Here is a 26,836-nt window from a genome sequence, read left to right as displayed (position 1 = left end):
GAACCCGGTACGAATCTGCTTCAGAAAGAAAGTGACGGCAGTATTATCATGTTTAGTTCTTACTATTGACCTTGCTTTCTGGAAAATCGAAAACCATTCTGCAATACCTGTCTAGTTTCAAAGTAGGGATTGTATTAAAATGGCAGCTCAGCACCACCATATCGAGGACAATGAGGGATGGGCAAAGTTGTTTTGTAGGTGATGCCATTATCAGATAAAAACGTTACTCATATTGTATTCAAATGTCTAATTTTTATCCAGTTTGATGGCCACTGAATTCTGACCCGGCTAGTGATGCCTGCATCCTTTGAGGGAATGACAGGAAAATAATTGTTTATTTCAAATTGGATAAAAAATTAGGCATTTGAACACAACCCTGAGTAATATTTTTAGCTGATAATGGCATCAGCTACAAACAAGGAGAAAGTGAGGACTGCAGATGCTGGAGCTCAGTGTTGAGAGCGTGGTGCTGGAAAAGCACGGCAGATCAGGCAGCATCTGAGGAGCAGGAGAGTCGACGTTTCGGGCATAAGCCCTTCCTGTTGATGTGCCTGACCTTCTGTGCTTTTCCAACACTACACTCCCATCAGTTACAAAACAACCTTGCAACAATGGGCACAATAATTGCATTAATTAAGTTTCCAATTACAAGCATTACATGGGAAAGGACTCAAGAATACGTAAGGGATCAACAGAACAATTGTGGGGCCAAAGGAGAGCTCGGTTTACGGAGGCGAGAAAGCACATTGAGGAATCTCTGACCTGGTCTGGCCTCCATGTGACTCCAGGCCCACAGCAATTAGGCCATTATTGGAATATTGTGTGCAGTTCTGGTCTCCCTGCTATTGGAGAGATGTTGTGAAACTTGAAAGAATTCAGGAAAAATTTACAAAGATGTTACCAGGGTTTGAGCTATAGGGAGAGTCTGAAAATGCTGGGCTGTTTTCCCTGGAGCGTCCGAGGCTGAGGGGTGAGGTTTCATAAAGTCATGAGGGACATAGACAGAGTGAATAGACAAGGTCTTTTCTGTGGCATGGCAGAGTCCAAAAGTAGAGGCATAGGTTTAGGATGAGAGGGAAAAGATTTTCAAGGGACCTCAGGGGCAACTTTTTCACACAGAGGGTGGTGCATGTATGGAATGAGCTGCCAGAGAAAGTGGTGGAGGCTGGTACAATAGCAACATTTAATAGGCATCTGAATGGGTATATGAATAGGAAGGGGTTAGAGGGATATGGGGCAACTGCTGGCAAATGCGACTAGATTAATTTAGGATATCTGGTCAGCATGGACGAGTTGAACTGAAGGGTCTGTTTCTGTGCTGTACATCTCTATGCCTCTGAGTGTAGCACAGTTGATTCTTAACTGCCCTGTGAAATGACCTGAGCAAGCCTCTCAGCTCAAGGGCAATTAGCGATGAGCAACAAAAGCTGGCCAAAACATTCATGTTTCGAGTCTGGTGTGACCTCTGTTCAGAAATCCAAAACTTTAACTCTGTTCCTCTCTGCAAAGACCTGCTGAGGTTTCTCCAGCACTTCCTGTTTTTATGTCAGGTTTCCAGCATCTGCAGCATTCATTTTTTTGGTGTCCGACTTTCTCCCTGTCTCATCTGCTCACCTCGCCCATGCCTTCAATGTCTCTAAACTCGGCTATTCTAACACACCCCTGACGGATCCCCGTAAAACCCGAGAGTGACCAAAACTCTGCTGCTCAAGCCCTTAGTCAGACCGAGCCCTGACCACCAAATAATCCACATTGACTCTTGATCCAGAATTGTTACTGTGTTAAAGATTCCCACTCTTGTTTTCAAATTCCTATATGGACCTCTCCAACGTTGAAACTCCCTTAAGCTCTACATTCCTGTGAGGGAATCTGTACTCTTCCGAGCTCTCGGTAACACCCCAGTTCAATTGCTGCAACTTCAGTGGCCCTTCCTGGCTCCTAGGAACTTAAACCCTGGGATTCCCTCACGGAATCTTTTTCACTAGTCTCCCCTCTCCACCTCCATTACTCTCCCAGTCATAAAGTCATAGAGATATATAGCACGGAAACAGACCCTTCGGTCCAACTCGTCCCTGCCAACCACCACTCTACCCTTCAGCCTGAGTATTTTGTTCACTAATTTCATATGAACATACACTGTGGGCAGCATGGTGGCTCAGTGGTTAGCACTGCTGCCTCACAGTGCCAGGGACCTGGGTTCGGTTCCTGCCTCAGATGACTGTCTGTGTGGAGTTTGCAAGTTCTCCCCATGTCTGTGTGGGTTTCCTCCCACAGTCCAAAGATGTGCAGGTCAGGTGAATTGGTCATGCTAAATTGCCCATAGTGTCAGGGGTAAAGATAAGGTAGGGGAATGGGTCTGGGTGGTTTACGTTTCAGAGGGTTGGTATGGACTTGTTGGGCCAAAGGGCCTGTTAGAGATTCTAATCTAATCAAGAACAGGCCACTCGGCCCTTTGAGGCGGCTCTGCTGTTCAGTAATATCAAGATTTTAACCACCTTTCTATATATCCCCAGATAATCTTTCAGGCCCTTTGATCATCAAGAATCTATTTATTTCTGCCCCCTTAAAGATATTTAAAGGTTCTGTATCTCCTTGTGTGGCACAGTGTCAGTTGTAATTGTCTGGTATTGTTCTGGGGTATCGTCCCCATGTTAAGACGCTATATAAATGCATGTTCCTGCTGCGGAAACCATCTGGCTGCTTCTCTTTTAGGCTGGCAGGCTGCTATGAATCTCTGGATGGCGGGAACACTGCAGACGCCCTGGTGGATTTCACTGGCGGTGTCTCGGAGCCGATCGACCTGGTCCAGGGGAACTTCAGCACCCTGGAGGATCAGAGGCTGCAACTGTTTGAGAAGCTCCTGAAGGTGTTCAGCCGTGACGGCCTCATCAGCAGCTCGATCAGGGTAACCATCAACTCTCCACTTGGTGCTGTTGACCAGGGAGCTAATAATAACAGGAAATTGCATTCAGAGTCAGAGAGATATACACCACGGAAACAGACCATTTAGTTCAACTCGTCCATGCCAACCAGATATCCTAAATTAATCTTGTCCCATTGCCCCTTTTCCTTCTAACCCCTTCCTATTCATATACCCATCCAGATGCCTTTTAAATGTTGTTATTGTACCAGCCTCCACCACTTCCTCTGGCAGCTCATTTCATACATGCACCACCCACTGCATGAAAAAGTTGCCCCTCAGGTCCTTTTTAAATCTTTCCCCCTCACCTTAAACCTATGCCCTCTAGTTTTGGACTGCCCCACCCTGGGGATATCTGATTGGCATGGACGAGTTGGACCAAAAGTCTGTTTACGTGCTGTACATCTCTATGACCCTCTGACTCTATATAAAGCTTTTTATTGTTTCAGGAGAAAGTGAGGACTGCAGATGCTGGAGATCAGAGTTGAAGAGTGTGCCGCTGGAAAAAGCACAGTCGATCAGGCAGCATCCGAGGGGCAGGAGAGTCGATGTTTCAAGCATGGATGAAGAGCTTATGCTCGAAACGTTGACCCCTCCTGCACCTCAGATGCTGCCTGACCGGCTGTGCTTTTCCAGCACCACACGTTTTGACATTTTACTATCTCAGGAAGGCTTTATAACCAGTGAAAGTATTCGTGAAGTACAGTCAATGCTTCCTGACTCCACCACCTGACCTAGCTGCGCCCATAGCGGGGTGGGTCACAGTGTCAGAACCAGGTATCAGCTACCACGTCACTCAGAGGGTTGTGAATGTTTGGAATTCTTTACCCACGATGGTTGTGGATGCTCAGTTGTCGATTGCATTCAAGATTGATGTCAATGTTTGTCAGCTCTGAGGGAAATAAGGGATATTTGGAGGTGGAGGTAGAGGATCAGCCATGATCTTGCTGAACAGTACAGCAGGCCTGAGAGGCTGAATGGCCATCTCCATAAATCTCCAGGTGCAGGGTACAAGACCTGACACCCACTTGGAGGTAGTGTTTGAGTTTGACCCCAAAGAGCGAGGAGTCTGTGTGCTATTTGAACAAAGTCAGTTGCCGTTCCCTGACAGCAAAGAGTGGTTTCCCTGCTGACCTCTCCCCCCTCCATCCGTCTGGCCTATTTGGCCATTTGAACCTTCCCCATGCAGCTCAGTCCAAACCTGCCACTCCACCCCATCTCACCACCTCCGCCCCCCGCCCCTGGGATCATGGGTCCCATGAGCTCCCTCTGTATTGAGTTAATCCTGGGGTGGGCTTGTTTCGTTCACTGTAGGTCTCATCAGCTGCCGAGATGGAAACCCGCCTGAGCACTGGCCTGGTAAAAGGCCACGCCTACGCCGTGACTGATGTCCGGAAAGTACGCCTGGGCCACGGCCTCCTGGCCTTCTTCAAGGCAGAAAAGCTCTTCATGATCAGGATGAGGAATCCCTGGGGTCAAAAGGAATGGAACGGGCCGTGGAGTGACAGGTGAGACCACCCTTTCGACAGCTTGGTGTGGGTTGGGGGGGGGGGTGCAGCTTCATATGGTGAGGCCTGTGGTACAGCACTCAGCTTCACTATGTTGGCATTGGCTGAGGTGATCCTTGGTACAATGTCAAGTCACAATAAGAACCAAGAAGAAGAGACTTCTTCACCCAGAGATGGGGAGCCTGTGGAGTTCTCTGCCACAGCAAGCAATTGAGGTTAGAGACAATAAAAAAAAACTGCAGATGCTGGAATCCAAGATAGACAAGCAGGAGGCTGGAAGAACACAGCAAGCCAGGCAGCATCAGGAGGTGGAGACGTCGACATTTCGGGTGTAACACTTCTTCAGGACTGGGGGGTGGGTGTGGGGGGGGGGGGTGGGTGGGGGGGGGGAGCTACAGTTAAAGGAGTAGGTGGGGGCAGGGTGGCAAAATGGGGGTATCTGAAGACAGGCATCCTGAGGAGAAACTGAGCAAACTGAGCTTGAGGTCACTGTTTCAAAAGAAGATGTCAACCATTCAAGACAGAGGTGATGTGAAGATGCTGTGGCTTTAAGATGTGTGTTTTGTCCTAGTTTCTTTTAGAGAGGGATTGAGGGACAAGAGAAGAGCAACTTGTGAAGCCTTGGGTATTTTGTTTTAAAAGCTGGAACAATAGAAGCAGCCTGAATGGGTGTGGTAAAGCTCCAACCCACAGTACCAGGAATTTTTTAGTTTTTAGTTTTCAGTAGCAGTTGCTGTTGGGGCCTTGAAGAAGTGGAAGCTATTTCTCCCACCCTCAATTACAGCCAAAAGCTGGGGGTTCTCTTCCTGGGCTGTTGAATTGCATGTGAGACAAGATCTGTTTCCTGAATTATCCTTTTGCCACCGAGTATGTTTAGGGGAGCTAAGTTATTCCAAGTTCATCTGCCTTTTGTTGTATTTTGACGATAATGTTTGAATAAATTGTGTTTTGCTTAATGCCGAGTAGTTTGACCAATCGAATTGCATCTGGAACATAACACCTGACATTTACCTTTAAAATAAGAAAAAATTAAGGTCTAGGCTACCTTCTTAATATACTTTGAGAGGGTCTGGTCTGGTCCATCAGAGTGAGACCTTTTTTATTCTCTGACGATCATGAATCTTTGCAATGCTAGCCTTCAAAAACAACAGAAGCAAAGCCTTTAAATATTTTTAAGGCAAAGATAGAGTCTTGATAAGCAATGGGGACGAAAGGTCATTCGGTGTAGGGTGGGGTAATAAGATCATGGCTGATCTGACTGAATGGAGCAGACTTGAGGGGCCGATTGGCCTGCTCCTTACTGGGATGTTTGTATAGAAAGAGGCAATTTGGCTCTCATATCTTCTCCACCATTCAGTTAGACCGTGATAATCATCATCTGAATGTCAGAATGTGGAACTCACCACCATGAGGGTTTTTGAAGAGAGTGGTATGGATCTGTTTAAGGAACATCTAGAAAAGCATCTGAGAGAGAAGGGAAGTGATGGATATGTTGAAGGGGTGAGGCTTGACTAGGGTTTAACAATGGCTTGAACAATTTAGATTAATTGCCCTTCAGTGCTCACAAACCTGGAACTTCTACACCTGTGAGTGAAAACGTTCTGCTTGAATTTCCTCCTTAATTTTATTTTAAATTTTTTTTTATTATACCCAGAAGTGGTTCACATGTCCAAAGTGAATCACCTTTGTTCACTACACATGGCCTCATTGTTTGTCCTGTTTCAGTAGCGGGTTATGGGACTTATTCCATGCAGAGTCTAGGGAGACTGGAATAACTGTCTCTCTTCACAGCTCTCAAGAGTGGCAGAAGGTCAGCAAAGGAGAGCGTGAAGCAATGGGTGTCACCGTGCGGGATGACGGAGAGTTCTGGTAAGTCTCCCAGAGAGTCTTCTTTTTGTCGACGGATCAGATGTTTCTGAAGTTCCTGCTTTTTGGAATCTAGATTGTTCCAGAGTTAATCAATGGTCGCTTCTGAGTTCCTGCAGTCATGGACTCCCAGCCTTATTAACTTTGAGTTGACACCTTTCTGATGTGGGAAGAAGCTCCGATGTTTGAGAACAGGAGGAGGGAAGCAGTGGTTCGTGTGAGGAAGGGAATATTGAGGTGGAGCAAGAGGCTGCATGAGAAATATGGGAAAACATTGAAGGGACGTAAAGTTTCACTCTTGCTGGAAGGGCTAATGAAAACAAGAATGGATCCCTGACCCTCACTGATCAGAGTAGATGCAGGAAGGATCTCCCCACTGGTGGGAGCAAACCAGGGGTCACAGTCTATGGATATTGGGTAGGCCATTTTGACCTGAGATGAGGAGAAATGTCTTTACCCAGAGTATGGGAAGCCTGTGGAATTCTCTACCACAGAAAGTAGTTGAGGCCAAAATATTGAATTGGATATAGTTCTTAGGGCTAAAGATTTAAGAAGACAGTTCACCACTACCTTTTCCAGGGCAATCAGGATAGACAGTAGATGTTGACTAGCTAGTGATGTCCATGTTCTAGGAGTCTAAATAAAGAAAAACAAATTGTTTTGTTAGGGTGGTGTTTTATTGGGAATAACAAGCTAATAAAGTTTGTGCCTTCACACAGCCTCAGGACAACCTAAAGTTCTGTTCATCCAATGAAATATAGCCATTGTAAGAAATTGTACACAGCAAGCTCCCATAAACAACAATGGCCAGTTCTGTTTTGGTGATGTTGAAAGCTTCAGTGTTAACTTGTACTCTGAGGAGAGACTCCCCTGATTGATGTTGAGTAAAGAGATAGGGTTCTGTGTATTCACCTGCCGTGCTGTCTGACTGCAGTCCTTGTTTGGATTCCAGGATGTCGTTTGATGATTTCTGTGTGAACTTCACAGACCTTGTTGTCTGCCGTATCATCAACACCTCCTTCTTCAGCTTCCACAAGACCTGGGAGGAGGCCATGGTAAAGGGCTCATGGACCAGGCACGAGGACCCCCTGAAAAACCGTGCTGGAGGCTGCATCAATAACCGCGACACCTTCCTGCAGAATCCGCAAGTAAGGACTGCGTCTTGTTGAGCTCTTCAGTATTTCAGAGGAAGCTCTGAGGGTTGAGACCAGGAAGAGGGAAGGTGAGGCAAATCAGGGAGCAGTGGTTCACGTGAGGAAGGGAAGATTGAGGTGGAGCAAGAGGCTATGTGATGTTATTGGAGACGATGTAATCTATTGACTTGCTCTTCACTGTTTCAAAGAACCTACAAAGAGCTGGTAGACACCAACTCACCTTGAAAGCTTTAATAAGACGTTATGTTCAGCAAGCCTTAGTGGGGTATTGGAAATGACACTGGACTCTTAATCCAGAGGGCATGTGTTCAAACCCCACTATAGCAAGTGGTGAAATTATTTAGTTCAATAAAAATCTGGAATTAAGAGTCTACTGATTACCAGGAATTGATTGTTGGGAAAAAACCCATCTGGTTCATTGATGTGCTTTGGGGAAGGAAACTTAAGCCGACACAAGACTCCAGACCCACAGCAATATGCCTACTGGGCAATAAATGCTGGTCAAACCAGTGATGCCTTTATCCCGAGAACTAATTTTTTAAAAGTGGTGACGAGTGGAGTTTAATTTCAAGTCAATGAATCGGTCAAATGGTAGTTAATCTGAGTGATAGTGACCTGAACACACTGTCATTTTAACACCCCATCTGGTTCATTAAGGAAATCTTCTGTCTTTACCGTTCTGGCCTATATGTGACGTCTCTGGCTTGGCCAGTATTTATGGCTGATCCCCAGTTGCCCAGAGGGCAGTTAAGAATCAACTACATTGCTGTATTTTTGGAGTCTCAGAAGTTGACCCTTAACTGGTCTCTGAAATGACCTAGCAAACCGTTCAGTTCAAGGGCAATTACCAAATGGTAATTTATGAAAATCGGGAAATAACTGATATTAGTGTATAAATAATTTGGGTGAGATTGTAGAAGGCATGGTTAGTAAGTTTGCGGATTAACCAAAGTTGGAAGCATAGTCAACAGTGAAGAAGGTTATCTTAGATTACGAAGGGATCTTGATCAATTGGGTCAATGGGCTGAGGAGTGGCAGATGAGGTTTAATTTGGATAAATGTGAGGTGTTGCATTTTGGTGAAAGCAAGACGGGCAGGACTTATACAGTTAAAAGTGAGGACTTGGGTAGTGTTGTAGAACAGAAAGACATCGGGGTTCAGGTACATAATTCTTTGAAATTTGCATCACACATGGACAGGGTGGTGAAGAAGACATTTAGCATGTTGCCTTCATTGCTCAGACCTTTGAGTATAGGAGTTGGGATGTCATGTTAAGGTTGTGCAGAGCTGAAAAATGTGTTGCTGGAAAAGCGCAGCAGGTCAGGCAGCATCCAAGGAGCAGGAGAATCAACGTTTCGGGCATAAGCCCTTCTTCAGGAAGCATAGGATGCTGCCTGACCTGCTGCGCTTTTCCAGCAACACATTTTTCAGCTCTGATCTCCAGCATCTACAGTCCTCACTTTCTCCAAGGTTGTGCAGGACCCTGGTGAGGCTTCATCTGGTGTACTATGTGCAGTTCTGGTTACCCTTCTATCAGAAGGCTACTAGTAAACTGGAGAGAGTTCAGAAAAGATTTACCAGGATGTTGCCAGGACTGGAGGGTTTGAGTTATAAGGAAAGGCTGGATTGGCTGGGACTTGTTTCACTGGAGCATAGGAGGCTGAGGGGCGACCTTATAGAGATTTATACAATCATGAGGGGTAGAGGTAATGTGAATAGCAAAGATTTTTCCATTGGGTATGGGATTTCAGAACTGGGAGGGGGGGGGAGGGTGGGTGGCATATTTTTTAAGGTGAGAGGAGAAATATTTAAAAAGATATGAGGAGCGACTTTTTTTACACAGAGAGTGGTTCGAGTGTGGAATGAACTTCCAGAGGAAATGGTGGAAGCAGGTACAGTTACAACGTTTAAAAGGCATTTAGATAAGTACATAAATAGAAAAGATTTGGACAGATACGGGCCAAGTACAGGCAGGTGGGACTAGTTTAATTTGGGATTATGGTCAGCATGGATTGGTTAGACTGAAGGGTCATTTCCATGTTGTATGACTCGATCACTTTATGACTGTAGCAGACCTGGCCATGAAGTTGTTCGATTGTCATTAATAACCCATCTGGCCAATTAGGGAAGGAAAAGTACCCGTCAATCTGTACGTAACTCCAAACCCACATCAGGTTTCCTCACAGCTTCAATCTTCACTACCCCCCCCCCAACGTGGACCTAGTAAATCATAATCTGCAACGGTGCAATTGGCTGAAGGGGATGAAAAGCCCCGGTTTTCCAGTATCATGTCACTCTGTTGAATCCAAGCTTCAGTGAAAGCACTCTGACCATACTGTCTGTAGCAGTTCAACGCAGTGGTGAATCACTGTTGGAGAAATTAGCCCAATAAAACAGGGACCACACAAATCAGATCGGGTGAAATTGACATGCTGTTTATTACAAGCGATATCGCTGGAAGAGAAATTGACTAGGCTGACAGAGAACTGACAGTCTGTCCAGGTAGATCAAGGGTTCTCTTCCTCGAGCTGAGGATGAAGCCAGGTTTTATAGGAATCGTGTACATGAAGGTTAATTAAAATGGGGAAAGATACAAAGTATTTGGAAATGGAGTAATCCAGTTACAATGGTGATAATTGGAAGAATGCCCTGATTCTCGATACAATATATCGTCCTGAGAGTATCAATGAGTTCTTGATGGGATCAGGAGATTCCAGCTCTTTTTGCAGGTAGGTGAGAATGTCTCTTTTGAAACAGTAAGGTGTTTCCATTGTTCCTGTCCTGGGTGCAAGGTCCTTGGTGGTGCCTCTCCATCTGACCTGTTCTTTGTGTGGCTTTGGTATCACTGTGTTATCAGACTGCCCTAGGGGCTTTGGGACAGCTGCGTTGACAGGGTATTGTTAGTGTGTTATGTGGAGTGTATTCTCTTGTCTGCCAGTGCTATCTGGTTTTACTTGTCAGCCTGTTTGGTCACTGCTGAGGCATTTTGGGTGTTTCTGGTATAGTTTGGCCAAGTTTGCTTTCCTATGTTCTGTGTGGGCCGACTATGGATAGGCAGGGTGGCAGATCTTTTCCCACAATCACTATCTTGAGGACATCTTGAGATAGGCACCTAAGGATTGCCATTACATTCTTGGAATCCATCGAGTCGGCTGAGATAGAAATTAAGAAACAGACCATTCCTTTGTGGAGACAGTTTACTGACTTGCTCAGTCCCATTGCTTTCATCCCACAACTGAGTATCGCAGCTCGCTGTCTGCATGTGCTTAAAGATGATTAATATTCTTTTAAACCTTAGCAATGACATTAACAAACAATCCCTACAGTGTGGAAACGCCATTCAGACCAACGAGTCTGCACCGACCCTCTGAAGAGCAGCCCACTCAGACACATCCCCTTGCCCTCTCCCTGTAACCCTACATTTCCCATGGCTAACGCACTTAACTTACACATCCCTGAACACTATGGGCAATTTAGCTTGGCTAATCCACCCTAACTTGGAACATCTTTGGAACTGTGGGAGGAAACCGGAGCACCCGGAAGAAACCCACACAGACACAGGAAAAATGTGCAAACTCCACACAGACAGTCATCCAAGGCTGGAATTGAACCCAGGTCCCTGGCACTGTGAGGCAGCAATGCTAACCACTGAATCACTGTGCCACCCATGGCCAAGCATTATTATAATAGGTAGCGGCCTTACACATTGTGCAACTCTTGAATGAATGTGAATATGGAAAAGTTTCTGACCTCTAATAGTGCGACTCTAACTGAATGTGGATTGTTGGTTACCACTCGCTTTGTGCTTTAGAATGTTTTCTCTGGTTTCTCTCCGCAGTATATGTTCGATGTCAAAAAGGAAACGGACGAAGTATTGATCTGCCTCCAACAGAAAGATGTTCGCTATAATCGAAAGCAGGGCAGAGGGGAGAAACTGTCGATGGGGTTTGAGGTCTACAAGGTAAGACCATTTAAACAAGCAGCCAGTCTCTCTCAATGGAGAGGAAATCCTAGGCTGAAATGTCTCCAATGACCTTTTCTAAGTAGTAGAAAAAAGTGAGGACTGCAGATGCTGGAGATCAGAGCTTAAAAATGTGTTGCTGGAAAAGCGCAGCAGGTCAGGCAGCATCAAAGGAGCAGGAGAATCGACGTTTCGGGCATAAGCCCTTCTTCACTTTTCTAAGTGGTGTCAAGCTGCCATGTGGCTTTATTCGTAATGTAGCCACTAGCGCCCAAATAGTGCCAGGCGAGGAGGGTGGAGAAGCACTTATGTAATGGCACCAGTCAAATATTAACACTGAACCAGCAATCCAGAGGTTGGACTAATTATCTGGGGGTCAGGAACTCAAATCCCCCCCATGACAGGGAATAGAAGACCATAAGATAGGTGGTAGGCCATTCAGCCCATCAACTGCTCCACCATTCAATCAGATCATGGGTGATCGAAGTTGAATTAAGACAAATCTGGAATTGAAAGCTAGTCTTGGTAATGGTGGTCATGAAGCTGTAATCAATTGTTGTAAAACCCGTCTGGCTCACTCATGTCCCTGAGGGAAAGAAACCTGATGTTTGTATTGACTGTAACAAGGTCAGCCAAGTGGACCTGATAGATTATGAGTTCTCTGATTGGGGCTGTTAACCTGATCCAGTCATAGAGCCCTGGTTGACAGATATAAACAGGAGTGTCAGAGGTTCTGCTCACTCCGAGAGCAGGCTCTGAGGGAGCTGGATCAGTGTCGAGCACTCTCCACACATAAATAAAGGGGGACTTGGTGACGGGATACTGGCCTCTGTGGAGCTATTCCAGTGGCAACGAGAGAAAAGCATGCTCCTGAAGAAACTCGCTCACAACAGCTATCTTTGAGTTTGGGCAAGCATTTCTATACTTCCATGTGGGAACTTGTCAAAGGCCTTGCTGAAGTCCATGAATATGTTAACTGCATTACCCTTATGAATATACTTAGTCCCTTTTCAAAAAAATTAATTAGTCAGTCAGGATCTCCAACAAATCAATGCTGGTTATCCCTGAACAACCCTTGCCTTTCCAGTATTGATTAGTCCTGACCTTCAGATTTTTTCCAATAATGCCCCTTCCACTGAGGCCAGACTAACTGCTCTGGCCTATCCCCACTGCCCTTCTTGAACAGTTAGCTATCCTCATTAGCAATCCTCCAATCGCCTGACACTTTACCTGAGGCCAGCGAAGAATTAAATATCTGCACCAGGATCCCAGCAATCTCCTCCCTTGCTTCCCATAGCAGTCTGGGATATATCACTTCAGGCATTGGGGATTTATATACGTTAATCCTCACTCAAACATCTAATACCACCTCCTTATTAATCTTGACATGATCCTAGAAACTTATCATTCCATCTGAAATCCCCAGCTACAATGTCTTTCCTCTGTGAATACGGTTGAGAAATATTCATTTAAGACCTCACTCACATCCACTGGCTCCACTTACGGTCATAGAGATTACAGCACAGAAACAGACCCTTCGGTCCAAGCCGGCCAGATATCCTAAATAAATATAGTCCTATTTGCCAGCATTTAGCCCATATCCCTCTAAACCCTTCCTATTCATGCACCCATCCAGATGCCTTTTAAATGCTATAATTGTACCAGCCTCCACCACTTCCTCTGGCAGCTCATTCCATACACGCACCACCTTCTACGTGAAAAATGTTGCCCTTTAGGTCCTTTTAAAGTGTTTCCTCCTCCCTGCCCCCCTCCACATTAAATCTATGCCCTCTCGTTCTGAACTCCCCTAATCTGGGAAAAAGACCTTGGCTATTCACCCTATCCATGCCCCTCATGATTTTATAAACCTCTGTAAGGTCACCCCTCAGCCTCCGACGCTGCAGGGAAAACGGCACGCGAGCTGGTTCTGAGGTGAGAATGCTATCTCCCGCTCGCGGTCTGTGAATCCCACCGTTGTGTTGACTGTTGAGGTGAATTGGCTTTGGCAGGTGGAGTTGAACCGTAACTACAGGATGCACACCATTCAGCAGAAAGTGGCCGGCTCAGTCTACATCAACTCCAAGACCATCTTCCTGCGGGAGGTGCTCCCTCAGGGACGCTACGTCATCGTCCCCACCACCTTTGAGCCGGGCATACAGGGCGAGTTCTTACTGAGGATCTTCACCGATGTGCCATCCAACTTCAGGTAAGACCTTGAGTGGGAAATTGACTGTCCTAATGAGTGGAGCGAGCGGCAATGGAGGAGGTGAGGCTTTCTCGGGGATCAGAGGCCTCTGTCCGCTCCTCTGGCTTCCTGCATGTTGCACTTCCACATTCCCTCTGCCTCACCATTCACGCACAAAGGGCCTACACTCTGCCACGTTCTCCCTTCCCTCCTCCACCTTGCTCCTTTGCTCCTCTCTCCCATCAACTCCGTCGCCCCCCTGGCCCCGGGTACGTTCCCCAAAGTACTGGAGAAAGGGCAGAGCAGACCAATTCACCGGAGTTTGGAAGAACAAAGTGGGAGATCTCCTACAGGCAATCGCTGTGAAAGATTTTAGGATTGTAGAAGGGTTGGATAGAGCAGAGCCTGAGAGAGCTATTTCCACTGGTCTGGGAATCTGAAAAGCAGGGACATGGTCTTGGGCTAAGGGGCCAAACTTTGAGGATTGAGATAACTTCATTCAGAAGTGGGGTATGTTTGGAATTCCTGACTCTAGAGGGCTGGGATAGGGAATCTCCATTGTGGAATATGCTTTAGGTCGCAATAGACTGAGTTTTAGTCCCTCGGGGAAATCAAGATAGGGCGAGTGAGTAGTCAGGAAAGTGGCGTGGAAGGCTAAGATCAACCACGGCCATATTGGATGGTACAGCAGACTTGATGGGCCGAATGGCTCCTGGTTCTTGTCGTTTTGTTCCCGGGTCAGTGAAGACAACTCCTTCAACAGATGAAATGGGTTTAAACAGACTCAAAAGGAGTTTTCTGCTTGGAAAGCGCATGAAGAGAATGGGGAATTCACTTCCGTGTGAATTGGTTGAAGTAGGCAGTGATGGTGTATTAAAGAAGAGGCAGGATGCCTGAATGAAGGGTAAAACAAGGACTGCAGATGCTGGAAACCAGAGTCTTGATTAGAGCGGTGCTGGAAAAGCACAGCAGGTCAGGCAGCATCCGAGGAGCAGGAAAATCGACGTTTTGGGCAAAAGCCCTTCATCAGGAATATGGAGACAGTATCACTATATCACCACCTATTCCTGATGAAGGGCTTTTGCACGAAACATCGATTTTCCTGCTCCTCGGATGCTGCTTGACCTGCTGTGCTTTTCCAGCACCACTCTAATCTAGACTATGCCTGAATGAAGTCAAGGCAATGAAAGTAGAGGAAGTAGGATGGAGTACCGGGGGAAGTGAAGAGGGTGAAGGAGATATCCTGGAGATGGAGTCCAGTTGATGGCCTGAATGACTTGTTTCTGCATTGTTAATTCTATCTAATCTGCCTTGCTCAGTGTTGGTTGCTATTTGTGCTGCTATCATCATGAGTTTAATGTGCATGAAGTGAAGCCTGGCTTTGGGAATGGTGCTGGCCTTGGTGGTGGAGAATGTGACGGTGCTGTGGTGGTATAGTGATACTGTCTCCAATGACTGTGGCCATTCAGGGAAAACAAACCGTGCCCCCTGCTGTCCCCCTCCCATTTCCTCAGCAGTGGAGCAAGTGGGGATGACATCAACGGCGGGCTGTTGGACAGGCTTTCGAAACTTTGGTGGCCCATTTGTGAATGACTTTCTCACCCAGGATGAAGATGTAGGTGTCAATTACTCTTCTCTACCCCTGACCTTGTAACATCCAGACCATGTATGTGTGTGTGAGTGAGTGTGTTTGTGTGTGTATGACTGTGTGTGAGAGTAAATGTGTATGTCACTGTGTGTGAGAGAGAGTGTGTGTGTGTGACTGAGTGTGTGTGACTATGAGTGTGTATGTGTGTGTGAGACTATGAGTATGTATGTGTGTATATGACTGTGTGTGTATGATGGTGTGAGAGTGTGTATATGACTCTGTGTGGATGACTGCGTTAAGAGTGAGTGTGTATGACTGTGTGTGTGCGCATGTGTGTATGACTGTGTGAGAATATGTGCATGACTGTGTGTATGATTGTGTGTGTGGTTGACGGTGTGTTAAGAGTGAGTGTGTATGACTGTGTGTGTATGACTGTGTGAGAATATGTGCATGACTGTGTGTATGATTGTGTGTGTGGTTGACGGTGTGTTAAGAGTGAGTGTGTATGATTGTGAGTGTGAGACTGAATGTGTATGACTGTGTGACTATGTATGACTGTGTGTGTTTGTATATGTGTGTGTGTGAGAGAGAGAGTGTGTGGCTGTGTGCACGTGAGAGATACTGTCTGTTTTTCACTCCTTTTTCTATCTCTTTCTGTGTCTCTTTCTGCACCTTTTTCCTCTTTTTCTTGCCCACTGCATCTCACTGATGTTGAATTTCTCCCTTGGTCTCAGTCTCTCTTTCTCTCTGTCATTTTTTGTATCTCACTCCTCGCTCTCTGTGTCTTTGACCCATGCCTCTTTCTTTGTCTGTGTGTCCCCTTCCACCCTCTGTGGGACTGATTGCCTTTCCCCAATGGGCCCTCTCCCTGTCTCTCTCCTTATGACCACCGTACTACCTTCATTTGTTGTTCTCCCGTATCTGGGTCAATCTCCCACATTGCTCCTGGTGTATTCACTGTCAGGCCGGAGTAACAGTTCAGAGCTCTGTGCTCCAGGCCAGCTCCTCAGAAACACTTAATCTGTGGGAACCTAACACTGTAGCGGGTTTGAAATGTTGATTGATTCTGATAAAGATTGGTGCAACATTCCACCAGCACATTCCAAATCACATTGTTTCCTCATGAGCTGTTGACAGAACATCAGCGTGTAACGCTTTGTGAAGTCCCCTTTATTGAGTTCCCCGGTGTGGCCTGGTGACATTGGAAACAAGATCGCAGGAATGGTCACATGACTCTGAAAGGGACACTCGGCAAGATGGCTGCCGGCAGTTCCATAACTTGATGTCCTCACAAACCTGTGCTCCTTGTTGTGTTTTTGTTTCTCTTTGTGGTCGTCTTCACAGGGAGCTCACCCTCAACGAGCCGCCAAGGACCTGCTGGTCTGGGCTATGCGGGCACCCCAAGATGGTGACTCAAGTTCATGTTGTTGGTGCCAGTGGATTGGCCCAACAGGACGGTGAGACAGGTACAGTGTGCATGCGCGCAAGAGAGAGACAGAGAGAGAGAGATTGGATCTTGACATACCTTGGCCATGACCCAGGCCTGCAGCCCACTGCTTGCACTGGGCTCCGTTCCTGGCTGAGGGTGTGCTGGCGGGGGGGGGCAAGTTTGAGGCACTCAAAAGGGCATTCGCTGTTTGGAAGAGAACACTGTGCAGCGTTTGGGGCTTGAGGGGGTAATGCTCGAGAATGGCACCGGGTGAGATACTCACTTGGAAAGCTAATGTAGACATGATGGGCCGAGCGGCCTCCTTCTGTGCTGGGTTGATTCTGTGACTCCCCGAATCCTGTCCCCTGTCTATGAGGGACCGTGCCATGGAATACTCACGCTTGCCAGGATGAGTTGCATGACTCTGAGTGAGGCATAAACGGCAGTCCAGAAGCTCAAACACCAGCCAGGAGGAAGCACTCGTCTGGTATCTTTAAAGACTCACTCACCATCGATGCTCAGTCACGGCATTGTGTATCATCCACAACATATACTGTGGCAATTCACCTTCCAAACACTGTGAGCTTGACCATCTAGAAGGACAAGGGCAGCAGATCCATGGGAACACCAAGTTCCCCTCCAAATCACTGACCATCCCGACTTGAGAAATGTATCCCCGTTCCTTCAGTATCTCTGGGTCAAAATCCTGGAATTCCCTCCCTAAGGGCATTGTGGGTCTACCTACAGCACGTGGACTGCAGTGGTTCAAGATGGCAGCTCACTCTCACGTCCTCAGTAAAAACAGTTCCAGCTCAATGGTGCTGTACATATTGTTCTCCCCAATTCTCCCACCCGTGGGCTAAATAACACAAAAGAGCTGGGAATTGTAAGTGTAATTGGCGCGGGTGACAAAAGTCAACAGGTATAAAGGACGGTAGGTGAACATGACTGGGTTTGAGTTCAACTACTGTAGTTATAATAGTCCTGATACTCAAAAATGGTCACCTCTTCGTGGGCGACTTGGGAACCATCAGAATGATGTAGTAACCTCTGTCGTTGCTCAGGAGCTGACCCATATGTCATTATCCGGTGCGGAAGAGAGAAGGTCCGGTCGCCCATCCACAAGAACACGGTGAATCCAGAATTTGACGTCAAGGGAATCTTCTACAGGAAAGATCCTAAGGACCCCATCCGCATCGAGGTGAGAGAGTCTCGCGTGTGCCCAGCCAATCTCCCTTCGTCCTTTCTCTTTTAGATATTGCTTTGAGAATACCACAGGCATCGCGAACCAAGCTGAGGGCTTGGTCTGTGTCGAATCCAAATAGAAGGCAAGGAGGCCACTTGGCCCATTGCTTGCACCTGCCCTCTGAAAGAACAAGCCAATTAATTTGCCCACCTTTCTTGCCACCCAGTCCGTCAGCCTGGTCGGTGATTCCTCGTGGCCAACCGTGGGAATTAGCTTCATAACCAAACCCTCCTTTCCCATGTGCCCTGTATAATATTCCCTCTCTCTGACAAAGCTTCCCACATACACTGCTATGGCAGCATGGAAAAAGTCTTGGCACGATCTTCTTTCATGTTGGTTGGCGTCTCCAATACCCATTCGTGGATCAGGGATTGGGGACATTGGATGTGAGAGGAGTGATGCCCATGTGTAAGTGCCCAATGCCAACATGCCACCTATGATTTTGGGGCAAGTAGCCTTCTCACCCTGAATTGGAACATTGTGGGCATGTCGCAGTCCCAGAGATTGCCTCACAAAGATCTAGGCTGAGGGGGTGCCATTGTGTTGGAGTTGCCACCTCTCTCATGGGGTATTAAATCCAGGCCCGTTCCACCCTCAGAGGTAGACATAAAAGGTCCATGGCATTATTTTGGACAAGGGGATATATTTTGCTCCAATTATTAGCACAATGCAATGCAGATTTAAATAACTCGCTTTAAGGTTCTAAAATTTGTTCTCACGCTTGATAGAAGGTTAGGGGCCAGGCCAGAAAAAGAACCCATTCAAGCCTTGTAACGTCTTCTGCATTACCCAGGAGCCCACTTCTTTCTCCGTGGCAATATCTTAGCCAATCAGTGAAAACTTGCTAACCAGTGCACACTTCTCCTGTAGCGAAATTCATTGAAAATTTGGCACTCTTGTATTTAATCCTGATGGCTGGGAGTTTGGCAAAGTTTCTCTTTTCCACAACATTCTGGCTAAGTTTTCTTTTTTTATCTCCCTCTCTCTCTCCAGATTTGGAATAACAATGTCCTAAGTGACCAGTTCCTTGGTCAAGTGACTTTAACGGCTGACCCCAGTGACCTCCAGCCACAGCACACCCTTCACCTGAAGGACAAGAGTAACCGGCAGGGCAGTGAACTTCCTGGGACCATCAGCTTGAAGATCAGCAGCAGCCATGAGCTGGCCGGTATCTAAACTCTACAGAGAAACACTTGTCGCCATCGGAAACATGGAACAATCGATCGAATCAGGGTTCGACCGGGTCCTCCAGGATCCACGGATAAGAAATTTTAGAAATGGGAAAAGGCTCCTGGCCTGTCCCTCAAACTGATGCCTTAAGCCCTATCCCTTATGGAGTCTCCTGTACTTGTTTCTTGATGCTAGGACCCTTTGGGAGTGTGGGGGTGGGGTACATGGGGCTGCCCCAGTAGGTTTCTCTCCTGTAAGTTTCCGCATGAAGTCACTTCTCGCTTAGTAACCCCCCAGCCCCCCCCAACCATGCTCAAAGGTCACCGCTTAGACTGTGCACCCCAACGTCGCTCTGCTCAATGGACACCAATTCCCAAAGACCCAGCCTGCTTGCTCATTGGCTGGCCTTAACCAACACTGAGACTGGAAGGGGAGACTGGAGCTCCACTTTGTGCCAGTCACAGCCCATGGTCAGTCTCAACCCCAACATACACCCACTCCCTTTCCCATCGCCCCACTCCCAACACATCCCTCCCTCTGCCAAAAGGAAGGGGCAAGTAGGAAGAAGACTGTTCCTAAGGTAATTGTTGTGACTGCTGTAAAGTTTGGCATTCTTGTATTTAATTCTGATAAACATAAACAGCTGCCCACCATCAATTTCCAATCTCTCTCTCTCCCCCCTAGTGGACCCTTCAGATCTTGACTCCCTTTCTTGGAGTTAGGATAATGCTCAGTTCCTACTCTTTGCTGTCTTTCAGCACCACTGTCCTCTGAGTAACAAGCAGTTTTCTAATCTAGAAATTATCACTGCCCAGAGATTTGCATTGATGACTAGGTCATCAGGGAGAAGAACATTAACATTTTATCAATTATTCATCCTCGTGCAATACTAATCTCTGTCACATTGCTAAGAGACAAATTGATAAAGCTTTTCATTTCACACTCATCAGGACAATTGCAAGAATGCCAAATTTCAAATGAGCACAACAATTTGTAACACAGAAGAAAAGGATGCTGGGAAGGTCTGCTCTGTGCATGCTGACTCGCCGATTAAAAAGAGCTGACCTGCAAAGCAATCAGCACCCTCTTCCCCTGCAGTATATTTCATTTCACCTCGGAGTTTCAGGACACTACATGATGCATTTCCCTGCACCAATTCCTGTTGCCCTTCCTATCTTCCTCCCTCCCAGAGTCCCAGTGGCACTCCTCCTGTCCCTTTGGACCTTTATAAACTCTATTTGCTGCTGACCCTTCCACTAAATGATGATTGGTTCCCGTTTGGGAATCTTGGCAGTGTCTTGTGTCAGTGCCTTGACTCTCACACTCCCATCTGACCCCATGTCAGCAACTCCAGGGGTAGGACTGTCTGTTGGGGCCAGTAGTTGACAGGGAAGCCATTTTGTGATCCACAGGCCTTCTCTGATGATGCACACTTTGAGCACGATTTTTGCCATCGTGTTTTTTAAATCTGTTGTATGAAAGAAATAGCTTAGGATTCTTTTTATCAAAAATTGCTTTATTGTTTTTTTGTACCTTTTTTCTTAAAAATTCTTTTGTTTTACTAGCATGAAGGATTTTTTTGTGCCAATTTAGGAATGAAGGAATGTCCTTATTGATGGGGTTGTGTCCATAGCTACCTTCTAGTTGACAATGGCAAAATGGTTTGGTGTAATGGGTGTGTGTACATGGAGGAATGTTCCAAATAACTGTTCAAAACTTGGGCATCTTGTGAACTTGTAGATCCTGTGCACAGACTTCTCTTCCCTCCCCGTAGAAAATCCCCAGAGGAAGTCACTGGATTATTTATGAACCGTCCCTGAGAGTAATCGGAGCCTTGGCTCCGTGCTCCCAGTCCGAATGACTGGTCAAAGCCTCACGCCGAGTCTGGCCTAACAGAGAATGGCGATTGGCCAACCCCAGTCACTCACAACCAGCGGCCATTACCAGGAAGTGCTTCCGAGGGGAACAGAGGAGAGTCTGCAGATGCATTCTGTTTTTAACAGGGGTGGGGGAGTCTTAATCTGGGAGGAGAGGGGAACTGATGTGTTGGTGTGACACTGATACAGTCCAAAGCAAGTCCTGGGCAACTGTGAAGAGTTGTCACTGTCTTGGATGATAGGACAAGGTGCCCATTACAGTTAGGCTCTTGGGTGATCTTCGTACTTGTCATCGTAGTCAGAACCACAAAGGAAAGTCAGAAACATTCATGAAAAGGAAGTAAACACCAGGCTTCGAGACCGTTAGATGTCGAGCTACTAATCTTGATGATTAAGATCTTTTCCTCACATATTTTTAGTGTCAAAATGATGGTGAATGGTAATAAATTGTTTTAATTCAGGCACCTTTGAGTTTTCCAGCTGATCTTTCTTTCTGCGTTGGCTGCCCCAAGCAGTGAGCAACACAGCCATTTCCTAACCTCGTGTATTTCCACTGACAACATCTAGCCTTCACGGTTGCTATCTCAGGTTGCTACAGCAATGGGCATGGGCGGCACGGAGGCTCAGTGGTTTGATTCTACCCTTGGGTGACTGAACATGTGGAGTTTGCACATTCTCCCTGTGTCTGCATGGGTTTCCTCTGGGTGCTCCGGTTTACTCCCACAGATGTGCAGGTTAGGGTGAATTGGCCATGCAAGATTGCCCATAGTGTCCAGGGATATGTAGATTAGGGGCATTAGTCAGGTGTAAATGTAGAGTAATAGGGTAGAGGAATGGGTCTGGGTGGGTTACCCTTTGGATGGTCAATGTGCACTTGGGCCAAATGGCTTGTTTCCACACTGTAGGGTTTCGATGATTCTAACATACCAGCATGGCCTGTCAGGCCACACTGTGAACTTTCATGACCGACTCCAGTGAGGCTCAGAGCCAGACCTTCTGTCTCAAGAGACAGGGACAATACCCACTGCAGTGCTGGAAGCCCACCTGTAGCCCAGCACATCATGAATGTAGATCAGGCTTGAGTTTGCTGTGAGCCGGGCCCTACACAGAGGCTTCCCCTGTGAGTTAGGAGAGTGCACAGAGGAGGGGTTAGGTATAGACCCTCGAGATGTGATCTGGACTGCACTCTTCTTTTTGAAATGGTGTACATCGCAAACAACTCAATGGGACGGCAAATTGCCAGAAGGCTGTTATGGAAGCAAGGAGTGCTGGAGAAACTCAGCAGGTCTGGCAGCACCTGTGGGGACAGAAACAGTCAATGTTTCAGATCCAGTGACCCTTCTTCAGAATTGATAGTAGCCTGGTAAAGGTGGTACCTATGCTGAATATGGAGTGGGGAGGAGAACGGGTTGGGAGCGAGTTATGAGACAATATGGAACCCAGTTGAGACAGAGAACGACAGTTAGGAAGATAAATGGATGGATGATAGTATGGCAGGGAGAAAGAAAAGACGACAATGGAAGAGCATAAAAGCTGTGTTTTCTCTCTCTCTCTCTCTCTCTGGGCTCCACCTCCGCTAATCGTCTCACTCCTCCCACCCCTTGTTTTCACCATTCATACCACTCTTTCTGAGCTACTACCAATTCTGACGAGAGGTCACCGGACTCAAAATGTTAACTCTGCTTTCTCTCTCCACTGTTGCGGCCAGACCTGCTGAGTTTCTGCAGCAATTTCCATTTTCATTTCAGATCTCCAGCTTCCACATGTTTCCTTGTTTTTGAGCATTGTGCTGGCAGATTGTGCCGGGTGGCCCACTGAAGGCCAACTGTGTCACTGACGCCCATGTCTCGTGAAAGATGTGGCTTTTCTGTCTGACCTTAGGCTTGCTGACAATTCATCACCTGGTGAATTGAGATGGGAGTGCCAGGCAGTGACCCAGCAGCAGAGGGAGTCTTTGCAGGAGGTTACTGGAAGCCACATCCATTAGCTGATGTTGAAATGGGTTGAAGGTGAATCCCATAGGGTTTAGAACAATCCGCTGGTTTCCTAGTAAGGTGCGTAATTTAAAAACGCAAATTTGACTTGAAAAGGAATGAAAATTTCTCAATGTCCATTTGCAATTCCGGTGCTCTATATACGACTGTCTACATTATGTTCCTGAAGGAAAATACCAGTATATACTTGGAAATGAATGCCATGGTCATGCTAGAGGATTGTTTTAAGTATACAGTTAGACCAGTGTGCACCATTTGCAACTTTTACTGGTTTTTCCAACTGGTAACTGTCCATTTGTTAATGTACCATGAGCAAATTGAATTCTCAACCAAGTGCAAAGGATCTGTCACTTTGGAAAGACCTTTCTGATTGGCCAAGCATGACCCTATTGGTGTGGGTGTCACAGTGATTTGGGTTGGAGTCTATCTTCAGGATGATAGGATCAGCCATGTTCTCACTGAATGGCGGAGCAGACTGGATGGGCTGAAAAGCCTACTTCTGCTTCTATGTCAAATGATCTTGGACCACTGATTGATCAATCACAGCAAGTGTCACTTGGGACCAGTCATGTTTTAAAATGTTGAGTAATGGATATATGATGACTATTCAGTGTTCTGGCCCATACGAAGCCAGATATTCTCACTTATTCTCCCTCCTTTTTATATTATTGATCAGGAGGGAGGATCAAGATTCTCCATGAACCCTCTTGCAGGCCCACGACATTATCACTGCTTAGCCTATCTGTCCTCAGTAAGGGTCTTCGCTCATCGATCTGATTGCTGCATGTTATGACGCATTGTGACAGGTGGGATTTGAACCCAGGTCTCTTGGCCGAAAGCTAGGGATACTACCACTGTTTCACAAGATCCCACTCACCTCAATAAGGGTTACCAAGTCTGAAATGGACATATTCCTGGAGGAATGGTCTCACAACCTGCCACCGTCTGTTGCTACTCTCCTGCCAACGGTTGTCCAAGATGACCATCCTCATGGCATCTTGTCTTCCCACAGCCAATTGGAAAAGCACTCTGATATTTCATTAACCAATTGGATGATTTATGACTCAATCGAATTACCTTCACCTGCATATATGATGATTTTTATAACTAATAAATGTATATTTTTTCTCGTACATTGCCTACCCAGATCCTCCCAATGATTTTCCTCCCAGCAATTTCCTGGAGATTTTTAAAATCCTCACTCTAAAGTCTCTTCACCTTGTCTTGAGTGTTCTTTTGGTGTTAAGGTCAAATAGGAGCAGAAGCACCTCCCACCCAAAGGGGGAGCTAAGACTGGGATGATCTCTCATTCTTCCCAGTGGCAGGCAATCATTGGGTGATTTAGGTGGTGGACTTGGGGAAGGGTTGAAGTTTCACTGGTTGAGAAAGAAAATTCAAGTGCTGTCTTCAGATTTAGACTTCAATGTAACACTAACAGTTATACATTAATACTAAATATTGTACATGGTAATCCTTTATATATTCTAAGCCCTAATTTTTAGTTGCATCATTAATGATTTAAACTATCTCCTTCATGTGTTCATATCCATGTGCTGTCTGTGTATCTTCCACATTGTTCCTTTTCATTTGTTCTAACTCCACCACACTGTGGTATTTAGACCAAATGATGCGCAACTTGATGACATCACCGCAAGGTTTCTCTGGGGTCCAAATGGCCTGGCCTCAGACACCGAGGTTGAGATGAGGCCGGGCAAGAATACTCAAACTTAATTGGATAAGAAAGAGTGGATAATTTTTGCTTTGTGGTTATGGAATAAACAGAAATTTACTTTAAAAAAGAGAAATCGAATTCACAGATATCACCACTTGAGTTGGGCCAGGGGATGGTGAATACTCCAATTTTGATATCGATCTAACACAGTCCTAAAAGACAATAAAATCTTTTGGCCCATTTCTGTATATTTTAAGACAAAATAGAGACATGAGTAAGATATTTTGGTTTCTTGCCCACTCTGACCTTTGACCTGTCTTTGCACTCCGCATTAGTAAGGTTTGGAATTACTACAATCACCTTGGGAGAGTACTTGAGATGACAATCAAATGGGATCTTTGGCCAGACTGTTTAGAGATGATGATGCTCTCCTCACTTCCAGGCCCATCCCTCAAGCAGAGAAAGGCCGGGAATATTGTCAGAGTTGCTCTTGAATTTTAGGGGATATGGCGATGCAACTCCTTGGGAGGTTCCTGCCCGAATGGCTCTGAGAGCCATAAGCATGGACATTGCTGATATCTGGTGGCATTGTGGTAGTAGTGCAGTTGCCCATTTAATTCCCCCTCACAGGTCGCTCACACAGGTCAACTATGTACACCATGTCTCTTGCTTGTTAATCATAAAGGCTGAAATTTTATTTGTTGTAAAGTATAGTCTTGGCTGTATGTGAAGTCATTTCGATGTATTTTTAAAAAGATTTGATATTGAATAACAATGTTCACTTGTGTGTGTTAGTCCACTGGGTGGAACCACAATGAGGATGGGTGCTTGTTCAAGAATCCAGAAAGACTGACCCCAACAATGTTTGCCCCAAGTAGAATGGACACCTCTTACTGGCCCAACCTTCCTCCTGCCCAGAGATGTGAAACCAGCCAATAAACTATAAAATTTGCAAATGAAGGATTTCCACTTAGCAGCATTCAAGGTGGGTTGGAGCAGTATGTATCATTGACAGTAAACCTCATTGTTTGGGAAGTTGAATTTATTCATTCCCACCTCCATCCCTTTCTGCCTGAGTGCGAGGTGAGGAACGTGTCCAGATAGACATGTTAGTCCTGTCTTCAACATGTTTTCATTTGAATGGATGCTGTCCATTCAAAGGGACCTGTCCATCTAATGGGAAGACAGCATCCCTCCGGCCTGTTTTCTGCATGGGGTTGACATACTGGGAGCCTGTTGTGGGGACAGTCTATGGAGCAGAGAATGAATGGCCCAGAGAAATGGAAGTGTCTATGAGGCCACAGCTCATTCTGGCTTGTCTCAGTGAGATTTCCTCACAATGTTGTTGCAGCTTATCTCTGAACCCCCAACCTTTGTATAGATGCTTCTCTACTACACCCTCCCTAGCACCCTGCCATTTACATCTGACTGTCTCTTTCTACAGAACTATAGCACATTCAGATATTTAACGATGACATGTATTTTATATTTTGATTGCCGTCCAGGTGGAAATAAAATAAGAATATAGTTCTGAGTCGCTCTCTCATTTCCTATCAGGCCTTATGTACACAGTGGGAGCTCACCCTTTCTCACCTTCTTGCCTGTTGCCCAATTTATTTTCATTCCCTGGACTTCATCAGCATTCACTGGGATGGCTCTCAGGAGGAGTATTTAACTGAAGCAAGTTAACACAGAAAGAGGACAGATAAGGAAGAATAGATAGGGAGAAAGAAAGAGAGAGACCTCAGGTAGGGAGAGAAAGATAGGAAGAGCGAGGAAGGCAAGCAGGTGGAGAAACATGATAGGAAGGTGAGAGAGGTTAGGAAGGGAGAGTGGAGAGGAACAGATAGAGAGAAATAAAAGGAGAGGGAGGCACAAGAAAGAGGAGGAGAGAGGACAGGCAGTGGGAAGGAGAAAGAGAGGGAGAGAGGTAAATAAGCAGCGAGGGGGAGATACTGAATCTGGGATGGACAGGCAGAAACTAACACACACAAACAAACATACATACACATACAGAGGAACATCCAGACACACACATACACACACAGCCAGAAGCAAAGATGGACACCTGAGGAAGAACCAGACTACTTGTTAGATATCAATTGAGAGCAAGAGTCCTGATGGATATCCCCCTCCCTTCCCAAATTGTTACCAGGGAGACGGGTGGAAGCAGTCGCCTGGGAAGAGAGTTGACATTAGTCAGGTGTTAATATTTTAATTAAGACACAGCTGGTTATGTCCAGAATAAAAACAATGACTGCAGATA

At 46.2% G+C, this 26,836-nt stretch overlaps 1 protein-coding gene across 1 annotated transcript in view; it reads left to right on the top strand.

The window, feature by feature from the left end:
- The window catches only part of capn5a (calpain 5a), a 113,175-nt gene extending 87,071 nt beyond the window's left edge, over positions 1–26,104 (top strand). The window contains exons 5-13 of the mRNA XM_043692439.2: positions 2,713–2,905; positions 4,235–4,428; positions 6,220–6,297; positions 7,247–7,442; positions 11,287–11,409; positions 13,419–13,615; positions 16,527–16,648; positions 17,676–17,812; positions 18,851–26,104. Coding sequence (XP_043548374.1) covers positions 2,713–2,905; positions 4,235–4,428; positions 6,220–6,297; positions 7,247–7,442; positions 11,287–11,409; positions 13,419–13,615; positions 16,527–16,648; positions 17,676–17,812; positions 18,851–19,033 — 1,423 coding nt within the window. The 3' untranslated portion in view covers positions 19,034–26,104. The remainder of the gene's footprint in view (positions 1–2,712; positions 2,906–4,234; positions 4,429–6,219; positions 6,298–7,246; positions 7,443–11,286; positions 11,410–13,418; positions 13,616–16,526; positions 16,649–17,675; positions 17,813–18,850) is intronic.
- The last annotated feature ends 732 nt before the right edge of the window (positions 26,105–26,836 follow it).

The sequence above is a fragment of the Chiloscyllium plagiosum genome, unplaced genomic scaffold (assembly GCF_037043375.1).
Source record: "Chiloscyllium plagiosum isolate Xiang-an unplaced genomic scaffold, Cpla_swu_hap1 HiC_scaffold_6, whole genome shotgun sequence".
Lineage (NCBI taxonomy): Eukaryota > Metazoa > Chordata > Chondrichthyes > Orectolobiformes > Hemiscylliidae > Chiloscyllium > Chiloscyllium plagiosum.
The sequence above is the reverse complement of the archived record's forward strand: the minus strand, read 5'-3'. Positions and strand labels throughout refer to the sequence as shown.